We start from the raw sequence: 17,874 nt of genomic DNA, 5'->3' as shown, positions 1-17,874 counted from the left end.
TTGCACTTGGCCACATTGAACCCCATTTGCCATGTTGACGCCCACTTGCCCAATGCCCATCCTTGACAGGAGTGCCTCACAATCCTCACTGGTTTTCGGTCTGAGTAGACGATGCTGACCTCGATGGACCGATGGTCTGATTCAGTATAAGGCAGCTTCATGTTTGTTCATGTAAGACAGGGTAGTTGTGAGGATGAAACGGAGGAGAGATGTAAGCTGCTTTAGATCACCCCTGAATACAACGGGACCACAGAGATACTAAGTACAATAACAAAAACAAAATATACCATGGAAAGAACGGATTGCTCAAGGTCAAATACCACTAAAGTGTTACTTAAAGGCATATGTCTCAAACATAATAAATGAGAAAATCATGCCTGGAGTTTAACTGCAAATCTTTTAGTATGATCCACCTGCACTTATTGCTTATTAAAGCACAAAAGCTATGAAACACATAAGTATAAAGAAGCCTTCCTAAAGCAAGACCAGTAAATGGGCTGTATGCAGTCCTTGAAAACACTGTAATCTTCTTTGCTGTTTCTTAGTTTCCAAACTTTCAGGTCCGCAGGGAGGCCGAGAAACCAGGCTAAGCAAAACCAAAAAATAACAACTGTGCACTGTAAAAACCCGCACAAGAGCTTACAAAAAGAGACTTCAACACAATAAGTAATTCAACACATGTAATCCATCATAGGAAAATAGGAAACTTTCTCTCCTGTCAGCCGAGAGAGTTTCGATTCTACTTCTTCAGAGCCCATATATTCTTACAGAACCACACAGTTTACATATTTTGCATGCCTTATCATATTCCCACAAGGGCTCATTACACTCCTTACGGCAAAGCGGTTCTTCAGTGTGGTGCAGTGTATAGAGTCTGAATAGGACTTGGTTAAAAATCTCTGCTTAGCCCTGAAGTTTCGTGGTTGGCTTAGGGACAGCCACGGTTTCTCATTCTGACGTACAGAATAGGGGTGGGTGGAGACCAAGTATATTGCCCTGGTGGGGGAGCTTTGTGGGGCTAGGTGGGGAAAAACTCTGGTGTGTCCAGAAGAGGGCAACCAGGATGGCGAGAGGGTTGGAATCCAAGTCTTATGAGGAGAGGCTGAAAGAGTTGGATATGTTTTGCCTGGGAAAGAGAAGGCTTAGAGGAGACATGATTGCAGTCTTCAAGTATTTGAAGGGCTGTCATGTAGAAGATGGAGCGGATCTATTCTCTCTTGCTCCGGATTGCAAGACTAGATCTAATGGGTGGAAATGACAAGGTAGTTGATACCGGCTAAATATCAGGAGAAACTTCCTAACTGTAAGAGTGGTTGAGCAGTGGAACAGACTGCCTCAGGAGGTGGTGGAGGTTACTTTGCTGGACGTTTTCAAGCAGAGGCTAGATGAACCTCTTTCGGGTATATTGTAGGGCTATCTTTCGGCTATGCTCCTGTAGAGTGCAGGGGGTTGGACTAGATGACCTTTAAGATCCCTTCCAACTCTAACATTCTATGATTCTAAATGTATTGGGAATGTTCTTTAATGCTGGTTTGCTGTATGTGAACATGTGGAGATGAACTGAAAGGCCAGCCTGATAATAAGGTCAACCCATTCTTCCAAGCTACTGTATGCTTGTGGCAGAAGGCAAGTGTGCTTCAAAAAGGTACTTGGTATAAAGCAAATGGCTCCAGGGAATGTAGGCAAGGAACTCTCATGCTGGAAGGGAGGGGTAGATCTCCTTAAAGTTGATGATCAGTGTGACTTCGGAAGGAAAAGAATCCGTCCTGTCTCACAAACATGGCGAACCGTTTCCACAGAATCATTTGGATTGTAAGTTCCTGAGGGCAGAGACTTGTCTATTTTATGCAACTTCATAAGCGACATGTAAATAATAGTTCCATTGGAGTTTTGTTGAGCACACCTTCTGAATGCCTTTCCTGAAGTTATGGTTCTCTGAGGAAAGGGCAGCCCCAAAAGATAAGTTGGGAAGGTGGAATCCCAATTCCCAGAGGCAATGTTTGAAGCTTCTGGACCGAAGTCAAAAGCTCATCCAACTCTTTAGGGTCTTTACTTCCACCAAAATTTGGACCTCTGTTGGGACCTCTGTTGGCTAAAAGCATCTGGTTTCTGGCCACAGCCCCATTAGGTTTCTAACCATTCTGGAAGGGGATGCATTGGTTAAACTGAGAGCCAGTTTGGTGTAGTGGTTAAGTGTGCAGACTCTAATCTGGGAGAACCGGGTTTGATTCCCCACTCCTCCACTTGCACCTGCTGGTATGACCTTGGGTCAGTCACAAGCTCTGGCACAGCTGTCCTTGAAAAAGAGCAGTTTGTGTCAGAGTTCTCTCAGCCCCACCTACCTCACAGGGTGTCTGTTGTGGGGAGGGGAAGGGAAAGGAGTTTGTAAGCCGCTCTGAGACTCCAAGTGAAGGGCGGGGTATAAATCCAATCTCCTCCTCCTCTCCTCTAAAGAATCATCAGCCCAACAACTTCAATCTTCCGGTGAATCTTCTTGGAGCTTTGTAGGCATGTATGCTGGTCAAACAAGGTATATCCAAAGATCAAGTCTTCAAAATGGGGGGAGGGGGGATATCAGTTAAAACATAACATGCACAGGAACATAAGAAGTTCTGTGCCGGACCTGCCCAGCATCCAGTCCAGCATCCTGTCTTGCACAGTGGCCTACCCGTTCCTCTGGACAGCCAACAGCAGGGCACAGAGGCCGAGGCCTTCCCTTGATTTCCCTTCCTTTGTCTTAAGTGTTTAACCTGTTTTATTTTTATCGCACTTTGGTGCCTTAATTGTTTTAATCTTGTTGTATTTTATTGCACTGTTGTGCCTGTGTAAGCTGCCCTTAGCCCGCTCGCGGGGAGGGCGGGGTATAAATAAAATAAATAAATTGATGTTGCCTCCTGGCTCTGAGATTCAGAGGATCAGTGCCTCTGGATGTGGCGGTTCCCCCTCAGTTGCCATGGCTAGTAGCCATTGGTAGAGCTCTCCTCTATGAATCTATCTAATCCCCCTTGGAAAGCTGTTTATTCCTGTGGCCCTCCCGACATCCTCTGCCAGTGAACTGACATTTTAATCACTCTCTGTGTAAGATGCCCTCGAGTTCTGAAGATAATTCTTGGGTATTATAACTCTAGTTTTGGACTCTAACCAGGGTGTATGCAGCTCCCACCCCCCAAATCCTGCTGAATTGTTCCTCATAGGGGATATAGAGAAGAAGGAGGAGAAGAGATTGGATTCATACCCTGCCCTTCACTACCGAAAGGTGTCTCAGAGCGGCTTACAAACTCCTTTCCCTTCCCCTCCCCACCACAGGCACCCTGTGAGGTAGGTGGGGCCGAGAGAGCTCTTGACAGAAACTGCTCTTTTTCAAGGACAGCTCTTATCAGAACTGTGGCTGGCCCAAGGTCATCCAGCCAGGTGCAAGTGGAGGAGTGGGGAATCAAACCCGGTTCTCCCAGATTAGAGTCCGCACACTTAACCACTACACTAAACTGGCTCTGACCTGCTGCTGCTTGTGCACCATGCTAGAACCCTGGCCTAAAAACTGCTCTGTGTGGAACCACTTCTGGTGGCTCCTCCTGTGTTTGTTCAAAAATCTGGATTCTTTGGGTAATGAAGGGTATTAAATACACCTTGTTATATTCTCCTCTGGTTTTACGTAAAAAGGGGTCAACACATTTTGAGAGTCTCAGGTTGTCAGTCTATGAACGTCTTGTTGTTAAATATCTGACTTAGATTGTTGGCCCTTTCAGGCAACAGCGGAACAAATTCGTCTTGCCCAGATGATCTACGATAAGAACGACGCAGACTTTGAGGATAAAGTGAAACAGGCAAGTATCCCCTCTTGTCCTCGTAGGGAAGGAGAACTAGAATGGGAGTGAAAAGAGGTTCAGGTCATTTGGAAGCTGTAAGCCTGAAAAAGCACTTGTGTTGTTGGTTTTTTTGTTACCTGAAGCCATTTTTTGGGCCCAGAGGGTTTGCTAAACCATCAGCGTGAACTACTGACACATTTTCCAGCTTTTCTGTGCTGTGACACTTGTTAAAAAGAAGATCCGGGTCGCTGGAAAGCCGCGCTTGATTTTTGTGTGAGAAGGGTTCCTAAAATATGTGCAGCTGGCCATCTCAGCTCCTCTGGCTGTGTGTCTTGTCCTGCCCGGGTTTTCCTAGTCTTTCTGGAGCTGAACTGGAACAAAAGACCTGTGCTTCCTGTTTCTTGAGAGAGTTATATGCTTTTGCTTTCTTTACTCCCTCTCCCTTACTGAATGCATTTCAGAGTTTGCTTAAAACAAAGAAACCAAAGTATTCCTGAATGCACATTGCACACACAGGAAACATCTGTCACCTCTGTAAAGCCCACCATGTTCCTCTTGACAGCATTTTTAGGTAAAGGGAGCTGGCCGGTGAGGAGAAACGGCTCCATTTTAAACCACCAGCCTAATTAAATCAGTTCAGCTGCCAGATTTCAGCGCTTGGATTGTTGTGGGTAAACTGGCCTTTGTTTTACCTGCCTAAATTGCTTTATTGACGAGCTCTGGTTGTGATTCTCAGGCATGGGCGCCGCTGACTCCTTCAGCTCCACAGGGAACTCCTCCCCCTTTGAGGGAGAGGATGTGTTAGGTTTATTCTTCCAAACAAACGTCACTGCTGTCATTTCGGATCTGCCCAGCTGCAAGGTGTCTTGAAGGCGACAGTAGCACCTTGGGTGGCAGGAAGTGTGCCATCAAGCTGCAGCTGATTCGTGGTGACCCCCATAAGAGTTTCAGGGCGTTCTAAGGTGGCTGCCTGCCTCTGTGTCGGGACCAGTGTTCCCTCTAAGCTGAGTTAGTGTGAGCTAGCTCATAGTTTTTTAGCCTCCGGCTCACACATTTTTGTCTTAACTCAGGAAGGATGGCTCCAGAGCAAACTAATTGATGCAGTAGCCAAATCGCTTGCTCACAACTTTAATGCCAGGAACTCACAAAGTAGAATTTTTGCTCACAAGACTCCACACCTTAGAGGGAACATTGGTCGGGACCCTGGGTTTCCTCGCTGATCTCCCATCCAAGTATTTATTTATTTGTTAAATTTATATCCCGCACCTCCCTGCCAAGGCAGGCTCAGGTGCGGCTTACGGTATACACATATGTATGTTAAAACACTAAAATATGATAAAACACATGTCATTAAAATCACAGTATGTAAAATCATACATATGCAAAAGAAGTGTTAATAGCAGATGGTGTCGTTCTCTCGGCATTTAAAGCGGCCGCGTACCCCCGTAGTCCAGGCTCCTGCCAGGCTGTGGGTGCTGCTGCTGATGTCAGGGCCAGGGCAAAGATGTTAAGGGCGTGTCAGGGTCAACAGCATGCAGGTCCAAGCACACTCTTCAGGAAAAGTTATGCTTTATTGCAGTGATGGTGAACCTTTTAGAGACCGAGTGCCCAAACTGCGACCCAAAACCCACTTATTCATTGCAAAGTGCCAACACGGCAATTTAACCTGAATACTGAGGTTTTACTTTAGAAAAAACAACTCATACATTAACTTAAGATGATCCAAACAAAGTAAGGAAAGCAATCCCAAATGCTTTCATTTACTTAACATTGTTTGGCAGAGAGTTCGACACTTTAATGATGGTCTGGGCCTGGCTGGGGCGATGGCACGCATGCCCACAGAGAGGGATCTGAGTGCCACCTCTGGCACCCGTGCCATAGGTTCGCCACCACTGCTTTATTGGAATACAGTTTTGTTGCCAAGTGGTACAGGAACATTGTCAGGAATAACGATTAGTGCCAGGAACTTAATGCCTCATCTAGCTGAGCAAATGAAATCGAAGCGTGCGGGCGGGAATTCTCCCGGCGGGACATTACATCATACACGGGAGACTCTCCCCAACGCCTGAGAGCAGAAATATTCACACCCATAGTGAAATGCAAGCCCTCTCACCTCTTCAAGGCTACACAGATAACGCTGTCTGGCTGAGCCAGTTCGCACGGCCCAAATAGCGCCTCCCTTAAGTTACCCACAGCAGCTAAGCAAAGCAAGCGAGCAAGTATGCACGCAGGCATGCGCTAAGGTCAGGAATGGAAGAAAGCAAAGAAAACATGGCAGCTAGCTGACAGGGCGGCACCCTCATCGAAAGCCTGGTGGAAGAGCTCCGTCTTGCAGGACCTGCGGAACTGCAAAAAGGCCCCGCAGGGCCCCGATGTCATCCAGGAGCTCATTCCACCAGTGTGGAGCCGCCACTGAGAAGGCCCTGGCTCTGGTGATAGCCAGCCTGGCTTCTTTAGGGCCCGGGAGGACCAGGCGATTTTGGGACCCCGATCTTTGTGCTCTCTGGGGGACATGTGAGGAAAGGCGGCCCCTTAGGTAAGTAGGTCCCCGACCATATAGAGTTTTAAAGGTAAGAACCAGCACCTTGAACCGGATCCGGTATGCTATAGGCAGCCAGTGCAGCGCTTTTAGGGTGGGCTGTATGTGTTCCCGCACAGGAAGACACAACAGCCTCGCCGCTGCGTTCTGCACCGGCTGCAGCTTCCGGATTTGAGACAAGGGCAGCCCCATGCAGAGAGCATGACAGTAATCCAGTCTGGAGGTGACCATTGCGTGGATCACTGTTGCCAGGTCATTGCGTTCAAGCCCTGCTCAGCTTCCGAGGTCTGACAAGAGGGGGGCTAGCCTGGCCCATCAGGACTGCAAACTGCAGTGTTCCCTCTAAGCTGATTGAGTGTGAGCTAGTTCACAGCTTTTTAGCTTCTGGCTCACCCATTTTTGTCTTCGCTCAGGAAGGAGGGCTCCAGAGCAAACTAATGCATGCTGTCGCCAAATCACTCGCTCACAACTTTTACACCAGTAGCTCACAAAGTAGAATTTCTGCTCACAAGACTCCACAGCTTAGAGGGAACATAAGAAGAGAGAAGAGATTGGATTTATACCCCGGCCTTCACTCGGAGTCTCAGAGCGTCTTAGAAAATCCTCTCCCTTCCCCTCCCCACAACAGACACCCTGTGAGATAGGTGGGGCTGAGAGAGCTCTTTCCAGAACTGTCCTTGAGAGAACAGCTCTGGGAGAACTTGTGACTGACCCAAGGTCACCCCAGCAGCTGCAGGTGGAGGAGTGGGGAATCAAACCCGGTTCTCCCAGATTAGAGTCCGCGCACTTAAGCACTACACCAAACTGGTGTACAAATCACTACACCGTTGCCTCTCTTAACCCGCATGCTGTTCTAACACGCCTGTTGTGTTACTCGCGCCTTGGTTCTTGCTTGTCATGGTTTATCCCCGTGCACCTTTTCCCCCCCACATACCTCCTTTATTGTCTTTCCCAGCTGATGGAGGTGACTGGGAAGAACCAGGATGACTGCATAGTGGCTCTCCATGACTGCAACGGGGATGTGAACAGAGCCATCAACATCTTGCTGGAAGGAAGTTCCGACACAGTAAGGATCTCCTTTGGGTCCCAGCGCTGCTCCTCTGCGGCTCCGTTTTCTAAGGCTGCGATCTCAACACGCACGGAACAATCCGCTTTCCAGGCACTTCCCAATTGGATCTTACTGTGTGAACTGGCAGAATCCAGGTGGAAAGTGCATTGAAAGTGGGTCATTTAGTATGCGTGATCGCAGCCTAAATCTTTGTGTGTGTTGCTTTGTATGAGGGCTCAGCCTCTGGAGATTCCTGGGGGCGGGGAAGGAGGGAAGATGGCATCTGTTGCCAAGACTGGGGGAACGTGTATGAAGTTCTTACTTTTCAGCACCCCGACCAGCCCTGTGCATACATAGGGCTCGGAAATATTTAATACGTTAGGTGCAAGTCCCCCTAGCAGACTTACCTTCCCTAAACTGCAAGTTCCTTGGTTGAGCCTTGCTAGTTTTAGTCCCGCCCATTGAGCTGAAGGGACATCTCTTTGGCAAGTTGTGATTGCATCTTAGACATAACAGCCGTTCCTTTTTGCGCAAGCGTATTCCCGGTGTATCGTTATTCTAGAGTCTTGGGTACCGAAAGTCGTCTAGAGGGAATTCTGAACAGAGGCCACTCCAGATATTGGTGTCACGGGCTGGAGTGCCGGTCAAAAAGAGCTCAGAACAGGCCAAGGTCAGGAGCCAAGAAGACAGTGCAAAGTCCAAAGCCAAGCTGGGGTCAGGAGCCAGAAACACAGAGCCAAGTCCAAAATCACTAACCAGAAGCGTAGTCCAAAGCCAAGCCGGGATCAGGAGCCAGAAACACAGAGCCAAGTCCAAAGCCAGGGGGTCCAAAGGTCTAGGTGCAAGAGCTGAGCTGGAGTGGATGCTAGTAGCACGAAGTTGACTCGTTGCTTCCACGAAGAGTACTGCCCAGAGTGTGGAGTTAAATGCTGCTGCCAATTAGCCAGCTGCATGATCTGCCAGGCTCCTGTTAGAACTCTGGGCTGGCTCAGCGTCTCCCCATGTAGCCTGGCCTCTTGTGGCTCAGCGTCTCCCCTGTAGCCTGGCTTCTTGTCGCATGGTTTCTAGGTTTTGCAGCAGTCACTCTTGTAAACGAGTCACACGTGTGGGTAAGTCAGGAGGACTTTCAGCTTGCAGTCCTTTCTTATCTGGGCCAGGTGTGAAGACTGCTGTTGCAGGCACTTGCCAGCTATCCTCCTCTGCTGCTTCAGAGGGGCCAGCCGTGGTTTCTGCAGGCTCTGTCAGCTCATCCTCATTCCACGCCCATGGCAATTGGGCTGGAGTGAACATCTGTGTCCTACAAAGTGAGGAACCTTGTTCTGGCAGGGAGAGTGTCTTCCCCCTTAGCAGAAACGGGTTGCAGGGTTGAAGCTGTTGATTCTTGATGCAGCTTCCTTGTTTGTCCACATGCAAAGCAGAAAGTAATGCTGGCAAACTCCCATGAGCTGGGTTTGACTGAACTGTGACCTTGCTTTGGTGAAACAGCGAGGCTCACGCCGGTTCTTGGGTGCTGGGGTGCCCTTTGTCTAAGATCTGCTCAGTAAAGCAAGCATATTTGCACACTCCCGTTTGTTAAGCTCAAGATTGGTAGCCATGTGAAGCTCAAAACAGATAGCCATGTTAGTCTGTTTGTAGCAGCAGAAAAGAGCAAGAGTCCAGGAGCACTTTAAAGTCTTAACACCATTTGTGGCAGGCCCAGGAGCTTTTGTGGTTCACTGCTCACTTCTGAAGAAGTGAGCATTGAGTCATACCCTGCCAGAAATTTTGTTAGTCTTTTAAGGTGCTACTGGAAACTTGCTCTTTTCCACATTTGTAGTGTTGTCCAGTTTAACTGGATTGTTTGTGGCCAGAACTCAGCCTGGAGCTGAGAAAAAAATAATTAAATTCTGTAATACAGACTCTATATGAGGCCGGCTGGATTCTGCATCAAGAAAAAGCTAAATTATGACCTGTATGAATTGTACAGGTTGAAAATTTTGCACAAGTTCTGTGCTCAATTCTTTCTTTACTTTTTGTTGCCTAACTTCCTCTGGCCTTTGTAGGGAGGGACAAAGAGGTGGGGGGGGGAGCGACAGGACAAGAAATAAAAGCTCCTCTGGCTCTTGGTTTGGTGCAGTGGCTAAGTGCGTCACCACACCTTAAAAAGGATATTATAACTTTGGAAAAAGTGCAGAAAAGGGCAATTCGAATGATAAAAGGGTTGGAACACTTTCCCTATGAGGAAAGGTTAAAGCGCTTAGGGCTCTTTAGCTTGGAGAAAAGACGACTGAGGGGTGACATGATCGAGGTTTATAAGATTATGCATGGGAAAGAGCAGGTAGAGAAAGAGGTACTTTTCTCCCTTTCTCACCATGCAAGAACTCGTGGGCACTCCATGAAATTGCTGAGCGGTCGGGTTAGAATGGATAAAAGGAAGTACTTCTTCACCCAAAGAGTGATTAACACATGGAATTCACTGCCACAGGAAGTGGTGGCGGCTACAAGCATGGATGGCTTCAAGAGGAAATTAGATAAGCATATGGAGCAGAGGTCCATCAGTGGCTATTAGCCACAAGGTATAGATAGGGACTCTCGGTCTGGGGCAAGGGATGCTCTGTCTTCTTGGTGCTTGGGGGGAGGGGGCAACAGTGGGAGGGCTTCTCGTGTCCTGGCCCCACTGCTGGACCTCCTGGTGGCACCTGGCATTTTTGGCCACTGTGTGACACAGAGAGTTGGACGGGATGGGTCATTGGCCTGATCCAACAGTGGCTTCTCTTATGTTCGTATGCTGTTATTTAGTGTGGTGTAGCAGCCTTGATCTGATATCCTCCCAGCCACAAGCGTGCTGGAGATCTTGGACTAATTGATGTCTGTCTGTAAACTAGGCATAGCAGTGACCTGCTCAGTAATTCGTAGGCATGTGTAAACTTTGCAGTTAATGGCGTATATGTCACGGTAGGGTTCGTGCCTCTTGTCCGAAAGGCCGGGCAAAACCAAATTCCGTTAGGTTGGGGGCGTGTCGGGCTGGAAAGGCAACTCTGCAAGGCCGCCTTCGATTCCCAAGTTATGAACTGTTTTGTTTTCCTTCTCCTCCCCAATAGACTTCGTGGGAGACAGTGGGAGGAAAGAAGAAAACTCTCGGAAAAGAGAGTTCAGAGAACAAAGAGAACAGAGAAAAGCGAGGGGACAGAGAAGTGAGCCGTGGACGGGGAAGTTCCAGCAGACGAGGAAGAGGGGGCAGCCGTGGCCGAGAGTGTAAGCGCAGGCGTCTTGCTTCTAGGAACACAGCTTGCCTTAGTTCGTGTAGGAGCATTGTGTATCTGAATCGCTTTGTCGTGTGTGTGCTGCCCGGCACGTGGGAACGAGCTTAACCACGAATACAGAACAGGGGTTCCCAACGTGGTGCCCGTGGGCACCGTGCCAGCCTCTGACATCTTCTCTGCCACCAGTGTTCCCTCTAAGCTGGATTAGTGTGAGTCAGCTCACCGTTTTTTTTTAGCCTCCGGCTCACGCATTTCTGTCTCCGCTCAGGAAGGAGGGCTCTGGAGCCAACTGATTGACGCAGCAGCCAAATCGCTCGCTCACCGCTTTAACGCTGGTCGCTCACAGGGTAGAATTTTTGCTCCCAAGACGCCACCGCTCAGAGGGAGCATTGTCTGGCACCCACCGTGTTTTTTTAAGAAGTGGGTGGGGCCAGGTCGGGTTTTGGCCTTGCAAGGCTTCTGATTGGCTATTGGAGATTTGATTGGCTGTGGAGATCTTTCTAAAACATTGCTTTGGCAGCAGCTGCCTGCCACCACACAGCGCAAGGATTTATTTATTTATGCACTGTGTTACTGAAGTCAAGCTACGGCAATCAGTTTGTGGCTGACTTCGCTCCCTGTGGCAGTCCTTTTGCTGCTACGCCCGTTGTGCGGGTGTCAGAATTCCAGATGTGTCCACAGGCTCAAAAAGGCTGGAGCAGTGTTCCCTCTAAGCTGAGTTACTGCGAGCCAGCTCACAGTTTTTCAGCCTCCAGCTCACAGATTTTTGTCTCCACTCAGGAAGGAGGGCTCCGGAGCAAATTAATTTATCGCTCGCTCACAACTTTTAATGCCAGTCGCTCACAAAGTAGAATTTTTGCTCACAAGACTCCACAGCTTAGTGGGTGCATTGGGCTGGAGACCCCTGATATAGAGCATAAGGGTGATTGTTCCTTGAGCCAAGGATTTTGCCCAGTTCCAACACCATTTGTGTAGTTGGGAGAATGATGGCCTTGGTTTCGTGACTGTTAAGCCAAAATGATGATATCAGGGTACATTCTGGATGCTTGGTGTGGACGTGCAGAATTTTAAAATGCCTAAACGTTTATCAAATACAAAGAGAGAATCTACAGCAACTAACAAAGAAAGAAATTTCCCACTTGAGGCGGGAACTTCTGTAAGGCCTTAGGCATGATTCCATAAAACCACTGAGTTCTGTAGGGTTTTTTAATGGTACAATAGTGACTGCAGATCTTTGTTTGTACCTCCTTAAGGGTACTCACCTTTTCCATGAGTTGAGCAGATGCATCGCTGAAAAATGTCTGATTTCAGTAAATTCCTCCTTGAAGTGTCTACGGGGGCAGTAGTTAAGCAACGGTGTTTTTTCAGCGTTCAATACTAAATTACCCTTTGTATCTCTTTCTGGCTAGTTAGAGCAGAGGAGAATGGTGTGGACAACAGCCAAGCGGATAGGCCTTCCGATCGTGGGAAACGTGGTCGAGGGAGAGGTAAGGCAAACCTGTTTATGTACGTATTTGTATCCCTATTGCCCAAGACTGCTCACAGTTATACCCTGCAAGTAGTATTTTAGAAAGACCTTCTCCTCCTCCCATACTCTTTGAACTTTTCCTAATATTTCAATTGTTGTTCAGTCGCACACTCGAGTCCGACTCTTCACGACCCCATGGACCACATCACGTCAGGCCCTCCTGTCTTCTGCCGTCCTCCGGAGGTTGCTTAATTTCATGTCCGTTGCATCTGTGACACTGCCTAACCATCTCATCCTTTGCCGTCCCCGTCTTCTTTGGCCTTCAGTCTTTCACAGCATCAGGGTCTTCTCCAGTGAGTGCTCCCTTCTCATTTGGTGGCCAAAGTATTTGAGCTTCAGCTTCAGCTTCAGTCTCTGGCCTTCCAGGGAACAGATAGGGTTGATTTCTTTTAGGATTGACTGATTTGATCTCCTTGCAGTCCAAGGGACTCTCCAGATTCTTCTCCAGCACCGTAATTCGAAAGCATCTATTCTTCGGCGCTCGGCCTTCCTTATGGTCCAACTCTCACAGCGATACATTACTACTGGGAATACTATTGCTTTGACCGCGCGGACTTTCGTTGGTGGGTTATGTCTCTACTTTTTATTATGCTGTCTAGGTTTGCCATCGCTTTCCTCCCAAGGAACAGGCGTCTTTTAATTTCATGGCTGCGGCCACCGGCTTTCTTGCATTTCTTTTTCTTTGGCATGGTGGTGATTGCTGCCTCCTGTACAATGTCACGAACCTCCGTCCATAGTTCTTCAGGCACTCTATCAAATCTAGACCCTTGAATCTATTCTTCACCTCTACTGTATATTCATCAGGGATGTAATCTAGGTCAAACCTGAATGGCCTAGTGGTTTTCCCAACTTTCTCCAGTTTAAGTCTGAATTTTGCAATGAGTAGCTCATGATCTGAGCCACAGTCAGCTCCAGGTCTTGTTTTTATTGACTGTGTAGAGCTTCTCCATCTTTGACTGCAAATGATATAATCAATCTGATTTCAGTGTTCCCATCTCCAAAAAAGCAGCTAAAACCAGCTGGGGTGCCTGCTCCCAACACCTTTGATTGCTCGGGGGGCGGGGGGGTCAGGCTTCCAAAGTGGGTTGTGACCAATGTTCCCGCTAAGCTGTGGAGCCCTCTGAGCAACAATTCTACTTTGTGAGCTACTGACATTGAAGTTGTGAGCAGGTGATTTGGCTACGGCATGATTTAGTTTGCTCTGGAGCCATCTTTCCTGAGCTAAGACAGAAATGTGTGAGCTGGAGACTAAAATACTGTGAGCTAACTCACACTAACTCAGCTTAGAGGGAACACTGGTTATGACTCTTGTGGGCAGGTCCGGATGCCAAGAAGGAGCAGGAGCAATAGGCTGAGATAGGAGAGGAGGCTCGAGTGCCAGTTGGGGTTTGCCTCCTCTTCATTTGAGAAATGTCTGTGTAATGTAGCCGGTTGCTCCATGACCCCATTTCCTTTTCAGAGCCAGTTTGGTGTAGTAGTTAAGTGCGCGGACTCTAATCTGGGAGAACCGGGTTTGATTCCCCACTCCTCCACTTGCAGCTGCTGGATGACCTTGGGCAAGCCACAGTTCTGTCAGAGCTGTTCTTGAAAAGAGCAGTTCCTGTCAGAGTTCTCTCAGCCCCACCGACCTCACAGGGAGTCTGTTGTGGGGAGGGGAAAGGAGTTTGTAAGCCACTCTGAGACTCTTGAGTGAAGGGTGTGGTATAAATCCAATCTCCTCCTCCTCCTCCCCCTCCTCCTCCTCCTCCTCCTTCTCTTATACAAACTTGTTCATAGTTAACTGATGTGAGGTTCTTGCTTTTTATGTAGGAGGGGAGGAGGGAGATAGCATGGAATTACCTTACATGTGCATCCTGACAGGTGGGTAGCCATGTTGATCTGAAGCAGCAGAACGAAGTTTGAGTCCAGTGGCACCTTTAAGACCAACAAAGTTTTATTCTGGGTATAAGTGTCCATGTACACGAGAGCTTTTACGCAGAATAAAACTTTGTCGGTCTTAAAAGTGCCACTGGACTCAAAACCTTCTCCTGATGCATAGTTACTCGTATAGCCCTGTGGCTGTTTACTCTGTTTTATGAACCACGCAAAGAATTCTGGTAAAAATGTAAAGCAAGAACCCCACATGCTTGCTGTATCTGAAGAAGTGAGCAGTGACTCACGAAAGCTTCTACCCTGCCACATATTTGGTTAGTCTTTAAGGTGCTGCTGGACTCTTGCTCTTTTCCACTGGTACAGGCAGACTAACACGGCTAGCCGTCTTGACCTAAGAACCCCAAAGTGCTGCCACTGGCACCTTGTCTAGGTTACTTTTAAGCAGCTGGAATTAGTAGACTCTCTCCTGTGCACAAGACCCATCGAAATGAATGGAAGCCGAAGAAGAGGAGATTGGATTTATACCCCGCCCTTCACTACCCAAAGGAGTCTCAGAGCGGCTTACAAACTCCTTTCCCTTCCCCTCCCCACAACAGACACCTTGTGAGGTGGGTGGGGCTGAGAGAGCCTTGACCAAAACGGCTCTTTTTCAAGAACAGCACTGACAGAGCTATGGCTTGCCCAGGGTCATCCACTGACCCTACCACAGGAAGTGGTGGCGGCTACAAGCATGGACGGCTTCAAAAGGGAATTAGATAAGCATATGGAGCAGAGGTCCATCAGTGGCTATTAGCCACAAGGTATAGATAGGGACTCTGGGGCAAGTGATGCTCTGTCATCTTGGTGCTTGGGGGGGTCAACAGTGGGAGGGCTTCTGGTGTCCTGGCCCCACTGGTGGACCTCCTGAGGGCACTGGTATTTCTGGCCACTGTGTGATACAGAGTGCTGGACTGGATGGGCCACTGGCCTGATCCAACATTGGCATCTCTTATGTTCTTATGTTCTTATCCAGTGGAGGAGTGGGGAATCAAACCCGGTCCTCCCAGATTAGAGTCCACGCACTTAACCACTACACCAAACCGGCTCTAAGGGCCCAGACACAATTTCCCATTCTGTCAGTAGGGCTTGGTGATAGGGGAGTCCTTAGGTGGATTGTGCCCAAAATGTGTGTAAAGATTTGTAGGAGCTTGTTCTGCTCCGAACTTCTTGTAATTCATAAGAAGCGGAGACCTTGGCTTAGGAAATAGCCCAAGTGTTGAAACAGTTTCTGCTGCTAGGATTTTATATCTAGGTCTCGATCTCTCTCTTTCTCAAGGAAGAAAGAAACCCTAAGCCCTCTTTCAGCTCAAGTTATCTCCCCAGAGAGCACAGTGGTACAAGCTGGATTGAGTTTTTCTTTTCTTTTTAATTCTGTGTTGCATTTGCGGCCTTTGCCATATCAGACGCAGCCGATTGCTCCAGGGGAAGCGCTGTTCACTGAGTCAGTGTGATGAAGCCCTTAATGCCCTTTAACCCCTCTTTTGTTCTCTCTGTGGAAGGCTTAAGCGGGCGGGTGCGGGACAATGGATGGCTGTTTAAAAGAGCAACCTGGGGCTGACACGGTGTTTGTGGGCAGCGCCTGAGTTAAATCTCGCCAACGCCTCCGTCCATCACAAGGAGAGAGATTCCTTCCTCTCTGCAAGGCTTGGGGTGGAGGCCAGTTTCCGAAAAAGATTGTGATCTGCTTTGTGAGTTGGAAGTGGCGCATACGTCTAGTCTTGAACTGGTTGGGAATTCTCTAGTCTCTAACGCAGTGCTGTTCAAGTGTTTTTGGAAAGCAGATGCGGCCAGGTCAGGCACTTCCCAGCAAGGTTTCTGAGCTAGCCATCGAAGATCCGATTGGCTGGGCAGATTAAAATAATGTTGTTTCAGTGGCAGATGCCACCAAAATTTTTATTTCATTGCTCCCTCACTCCTGTTGATGTATATCATTATATCTACCTATGACCCCGGTCACACGGGCCAGATAACGTTGGCAGGGGGGAGGCGTGGCCCCAGAGCAAAATAAAGCATGGTAGCCTGATCACACGGTTCCCTGAGTCTCCGTGCTTAGGCTGTTAACTGGCAATCACATGGTGATGCTGCAGTGTGGCAAAGAAGTGGCGCGGCACGATCACACCAGCATTTCACGTTTGTGCACATGTACAGTTCCGCGGAGCAGCACCACTTTCAGTTTTGTGTTTGTGCGCATGCGCTTACGAAAAACATCCGGTTCGCGACGGGATGTGGATGGGCGCCGGATGCCACGGGATACTAGCGCTCCAGCGATCAGACGCCCGCTTTTGCTGCGCATTTTCCGGATACTCGTGCACCCTCCTTGGTACTTTTTAACTCTGCATCTTTGTCGGGACACCACGGGATGGCCACGGGTGCGCTACACTTCCCAGATGTTGCGGTGTGATCGCGCCCCGAAAATCCGCCCGACATTCGTGCCTTCGGGCAGCAAATTCTCCATGTGACCGGGGCCTATGTTCCTTTCTATATTGGTGAAAAACAATAAAAAATAATTTTGGGGGGGGGGAACGGGGAAAACCTCCTGTTTCCCAGTGTATTTTTTAAACGCCCCCCCCCCTGCACTTGGGCTTTTACTGTGTGGCTGGCTCCGCCTCCCGTGGCAGCCATTTTGTGGTTGGCTCTGCCTCCCATGGGAGCCATTTTTTTGTGGCTGTGCCTACCAGGGGTATTGGGATTCTGAAGGTATCCATGTGCTCAGAAAGGCTGGGGGACCTTTCTCTAGGCAGTGGTGAGCTCTGTGTCCCGTCCCACCCAAGCTTCTCTTCCCCTCTCCTTGCCTTCAGAGGGAGGCAAAAGTCGGTGGGGAAAAAGGGGGGGGGGGGGGGGAGAGCTTGGCTTGAATCGTCCGGCTGCTTGTCAACTGGTCTTTGAAACTCAGCAAGCCAGTGATGCAAGGACTGTGGCGTGGCGTGGTTGAGCATCACTGGGCTGAACGCAAAGGTCGTTTTCCGGCGGTGGAACAGGGAAGGGGTTTTCACAGTCCCCTAGTGGTAAAAAGCGCTGTCACGTTGTGGCTGACCTATGGCGACCCTGTAGGGTTTTCAAGGCAAGAGCTATTCAGAAGTGGTTCGCCATTTCCTTGCCTCTACATAGTAACTCTGGACTTCCTTGTTGGTTTCCCATCTAAGCACTACTCCAGGACGACCCCGCGTAGCTTCTGAAAGCAAACGATCTGGCTAGCCTGGGCCATCCAGGTTCGAGCCCCCTGACCCGATGCAGTGGTAATTTGCGGAGCTTGCTGGGCTGCATTTGCATGGAGGAGGCAGAAGTGCCTTTTGATTCAGCCTCCCGTGTCTCGTTACATGATTTGATCAAGACGGGTAGCCGTGTTAGTCTGTCTGTCTAGCAGTAGAAAATGTCCAGAAGGGGGCCACCAGGATGGTTTGAATCCAAGTCTTATGAGGAAAGGCTGAAAGAGTTGGATACGTTTAGCCTGGGAGAGAGAAGGCTTCGAGGGGACAGGATTGAAGTCTTCAAATATATGAAGGGCTGTCATGTAGAAGATGGAGCGGATCTGTCCTCTCTTGCTCCGGATGGCAAGACTAGATCTGATGGGTGGAAATGACAAGGGAGTCGATACCGGCTAAATATCAGGAGAAACATCCTAACTGTAAGAGTGGTTGAGCAGTGGAACAGTCTGCCTCGGGAGGTGGTGGGTGCTCCTTCGCTGGACGTTTTCAAGCGGAGGCTGGACGTCCATCTTCCGGGTATGTTGTAGGGCTGTCTTTCGGCTGTGCTCCTGCAGAGTGCAGGAGGTTGGACTAGATATTTATTTATTTATTTAT

The 17,874-nt window shown here is 48.8% G+C and overlaps 1 protein-coding gene across 1 annotated transcript in view; it reads left to right on the top strand.

Annotated features, from left to right (window-relative positions):
• Window positions 1-17,874, top strand: part of LOC107123461 (ubiquitin-associated protein 2-like) — a gene marked incomplete at its 3' end in the record, with an annotated part of 102,659 nt that overhangs the window by 47,565 nt on the left and 37,220 nt on the right. The window contains exons 3-6 of the mRNA XM_015426711.1: window positions 3,747-3,824; window positions 7,301-7,411; window positions 10,474-10,627; window positions 12,045-12,122. Coding sequence (XP_015282197.1) covers window positions 3,747-3,824; window positions 7,301-7,411; window positions 10,474-10,627; window positions 12,045-12,122 — 421 coding nt within the window. The remainder of the gene's footprint in view (window positions 1-3,746; window positions 3,825-7,300; window positions 7,412-10,473; window positions 10,628-12,044; window positions 12,123-17,874) is intronic.

The sequence above is a fragment of the Gekko japonicus genome, unplaced genomic scaffold (assembly GCF_001447785.1).
Source record: "Gekko japonicus isolate JY-2015 unplaced genomic scaffold, Gekko_japonicus_V1.1 scaffold2937, whole genome shotgun sequence".
Classification (NCBI taxonomy): Eukaryota; Metazoa; Chordata; class Lepidosauria; order Squamata; family Gekkonidae; genus Gekko; species Gekko japonicus.
This window is presented reverse-complemented; position numbering and strand designations above follow the sequence as displayed.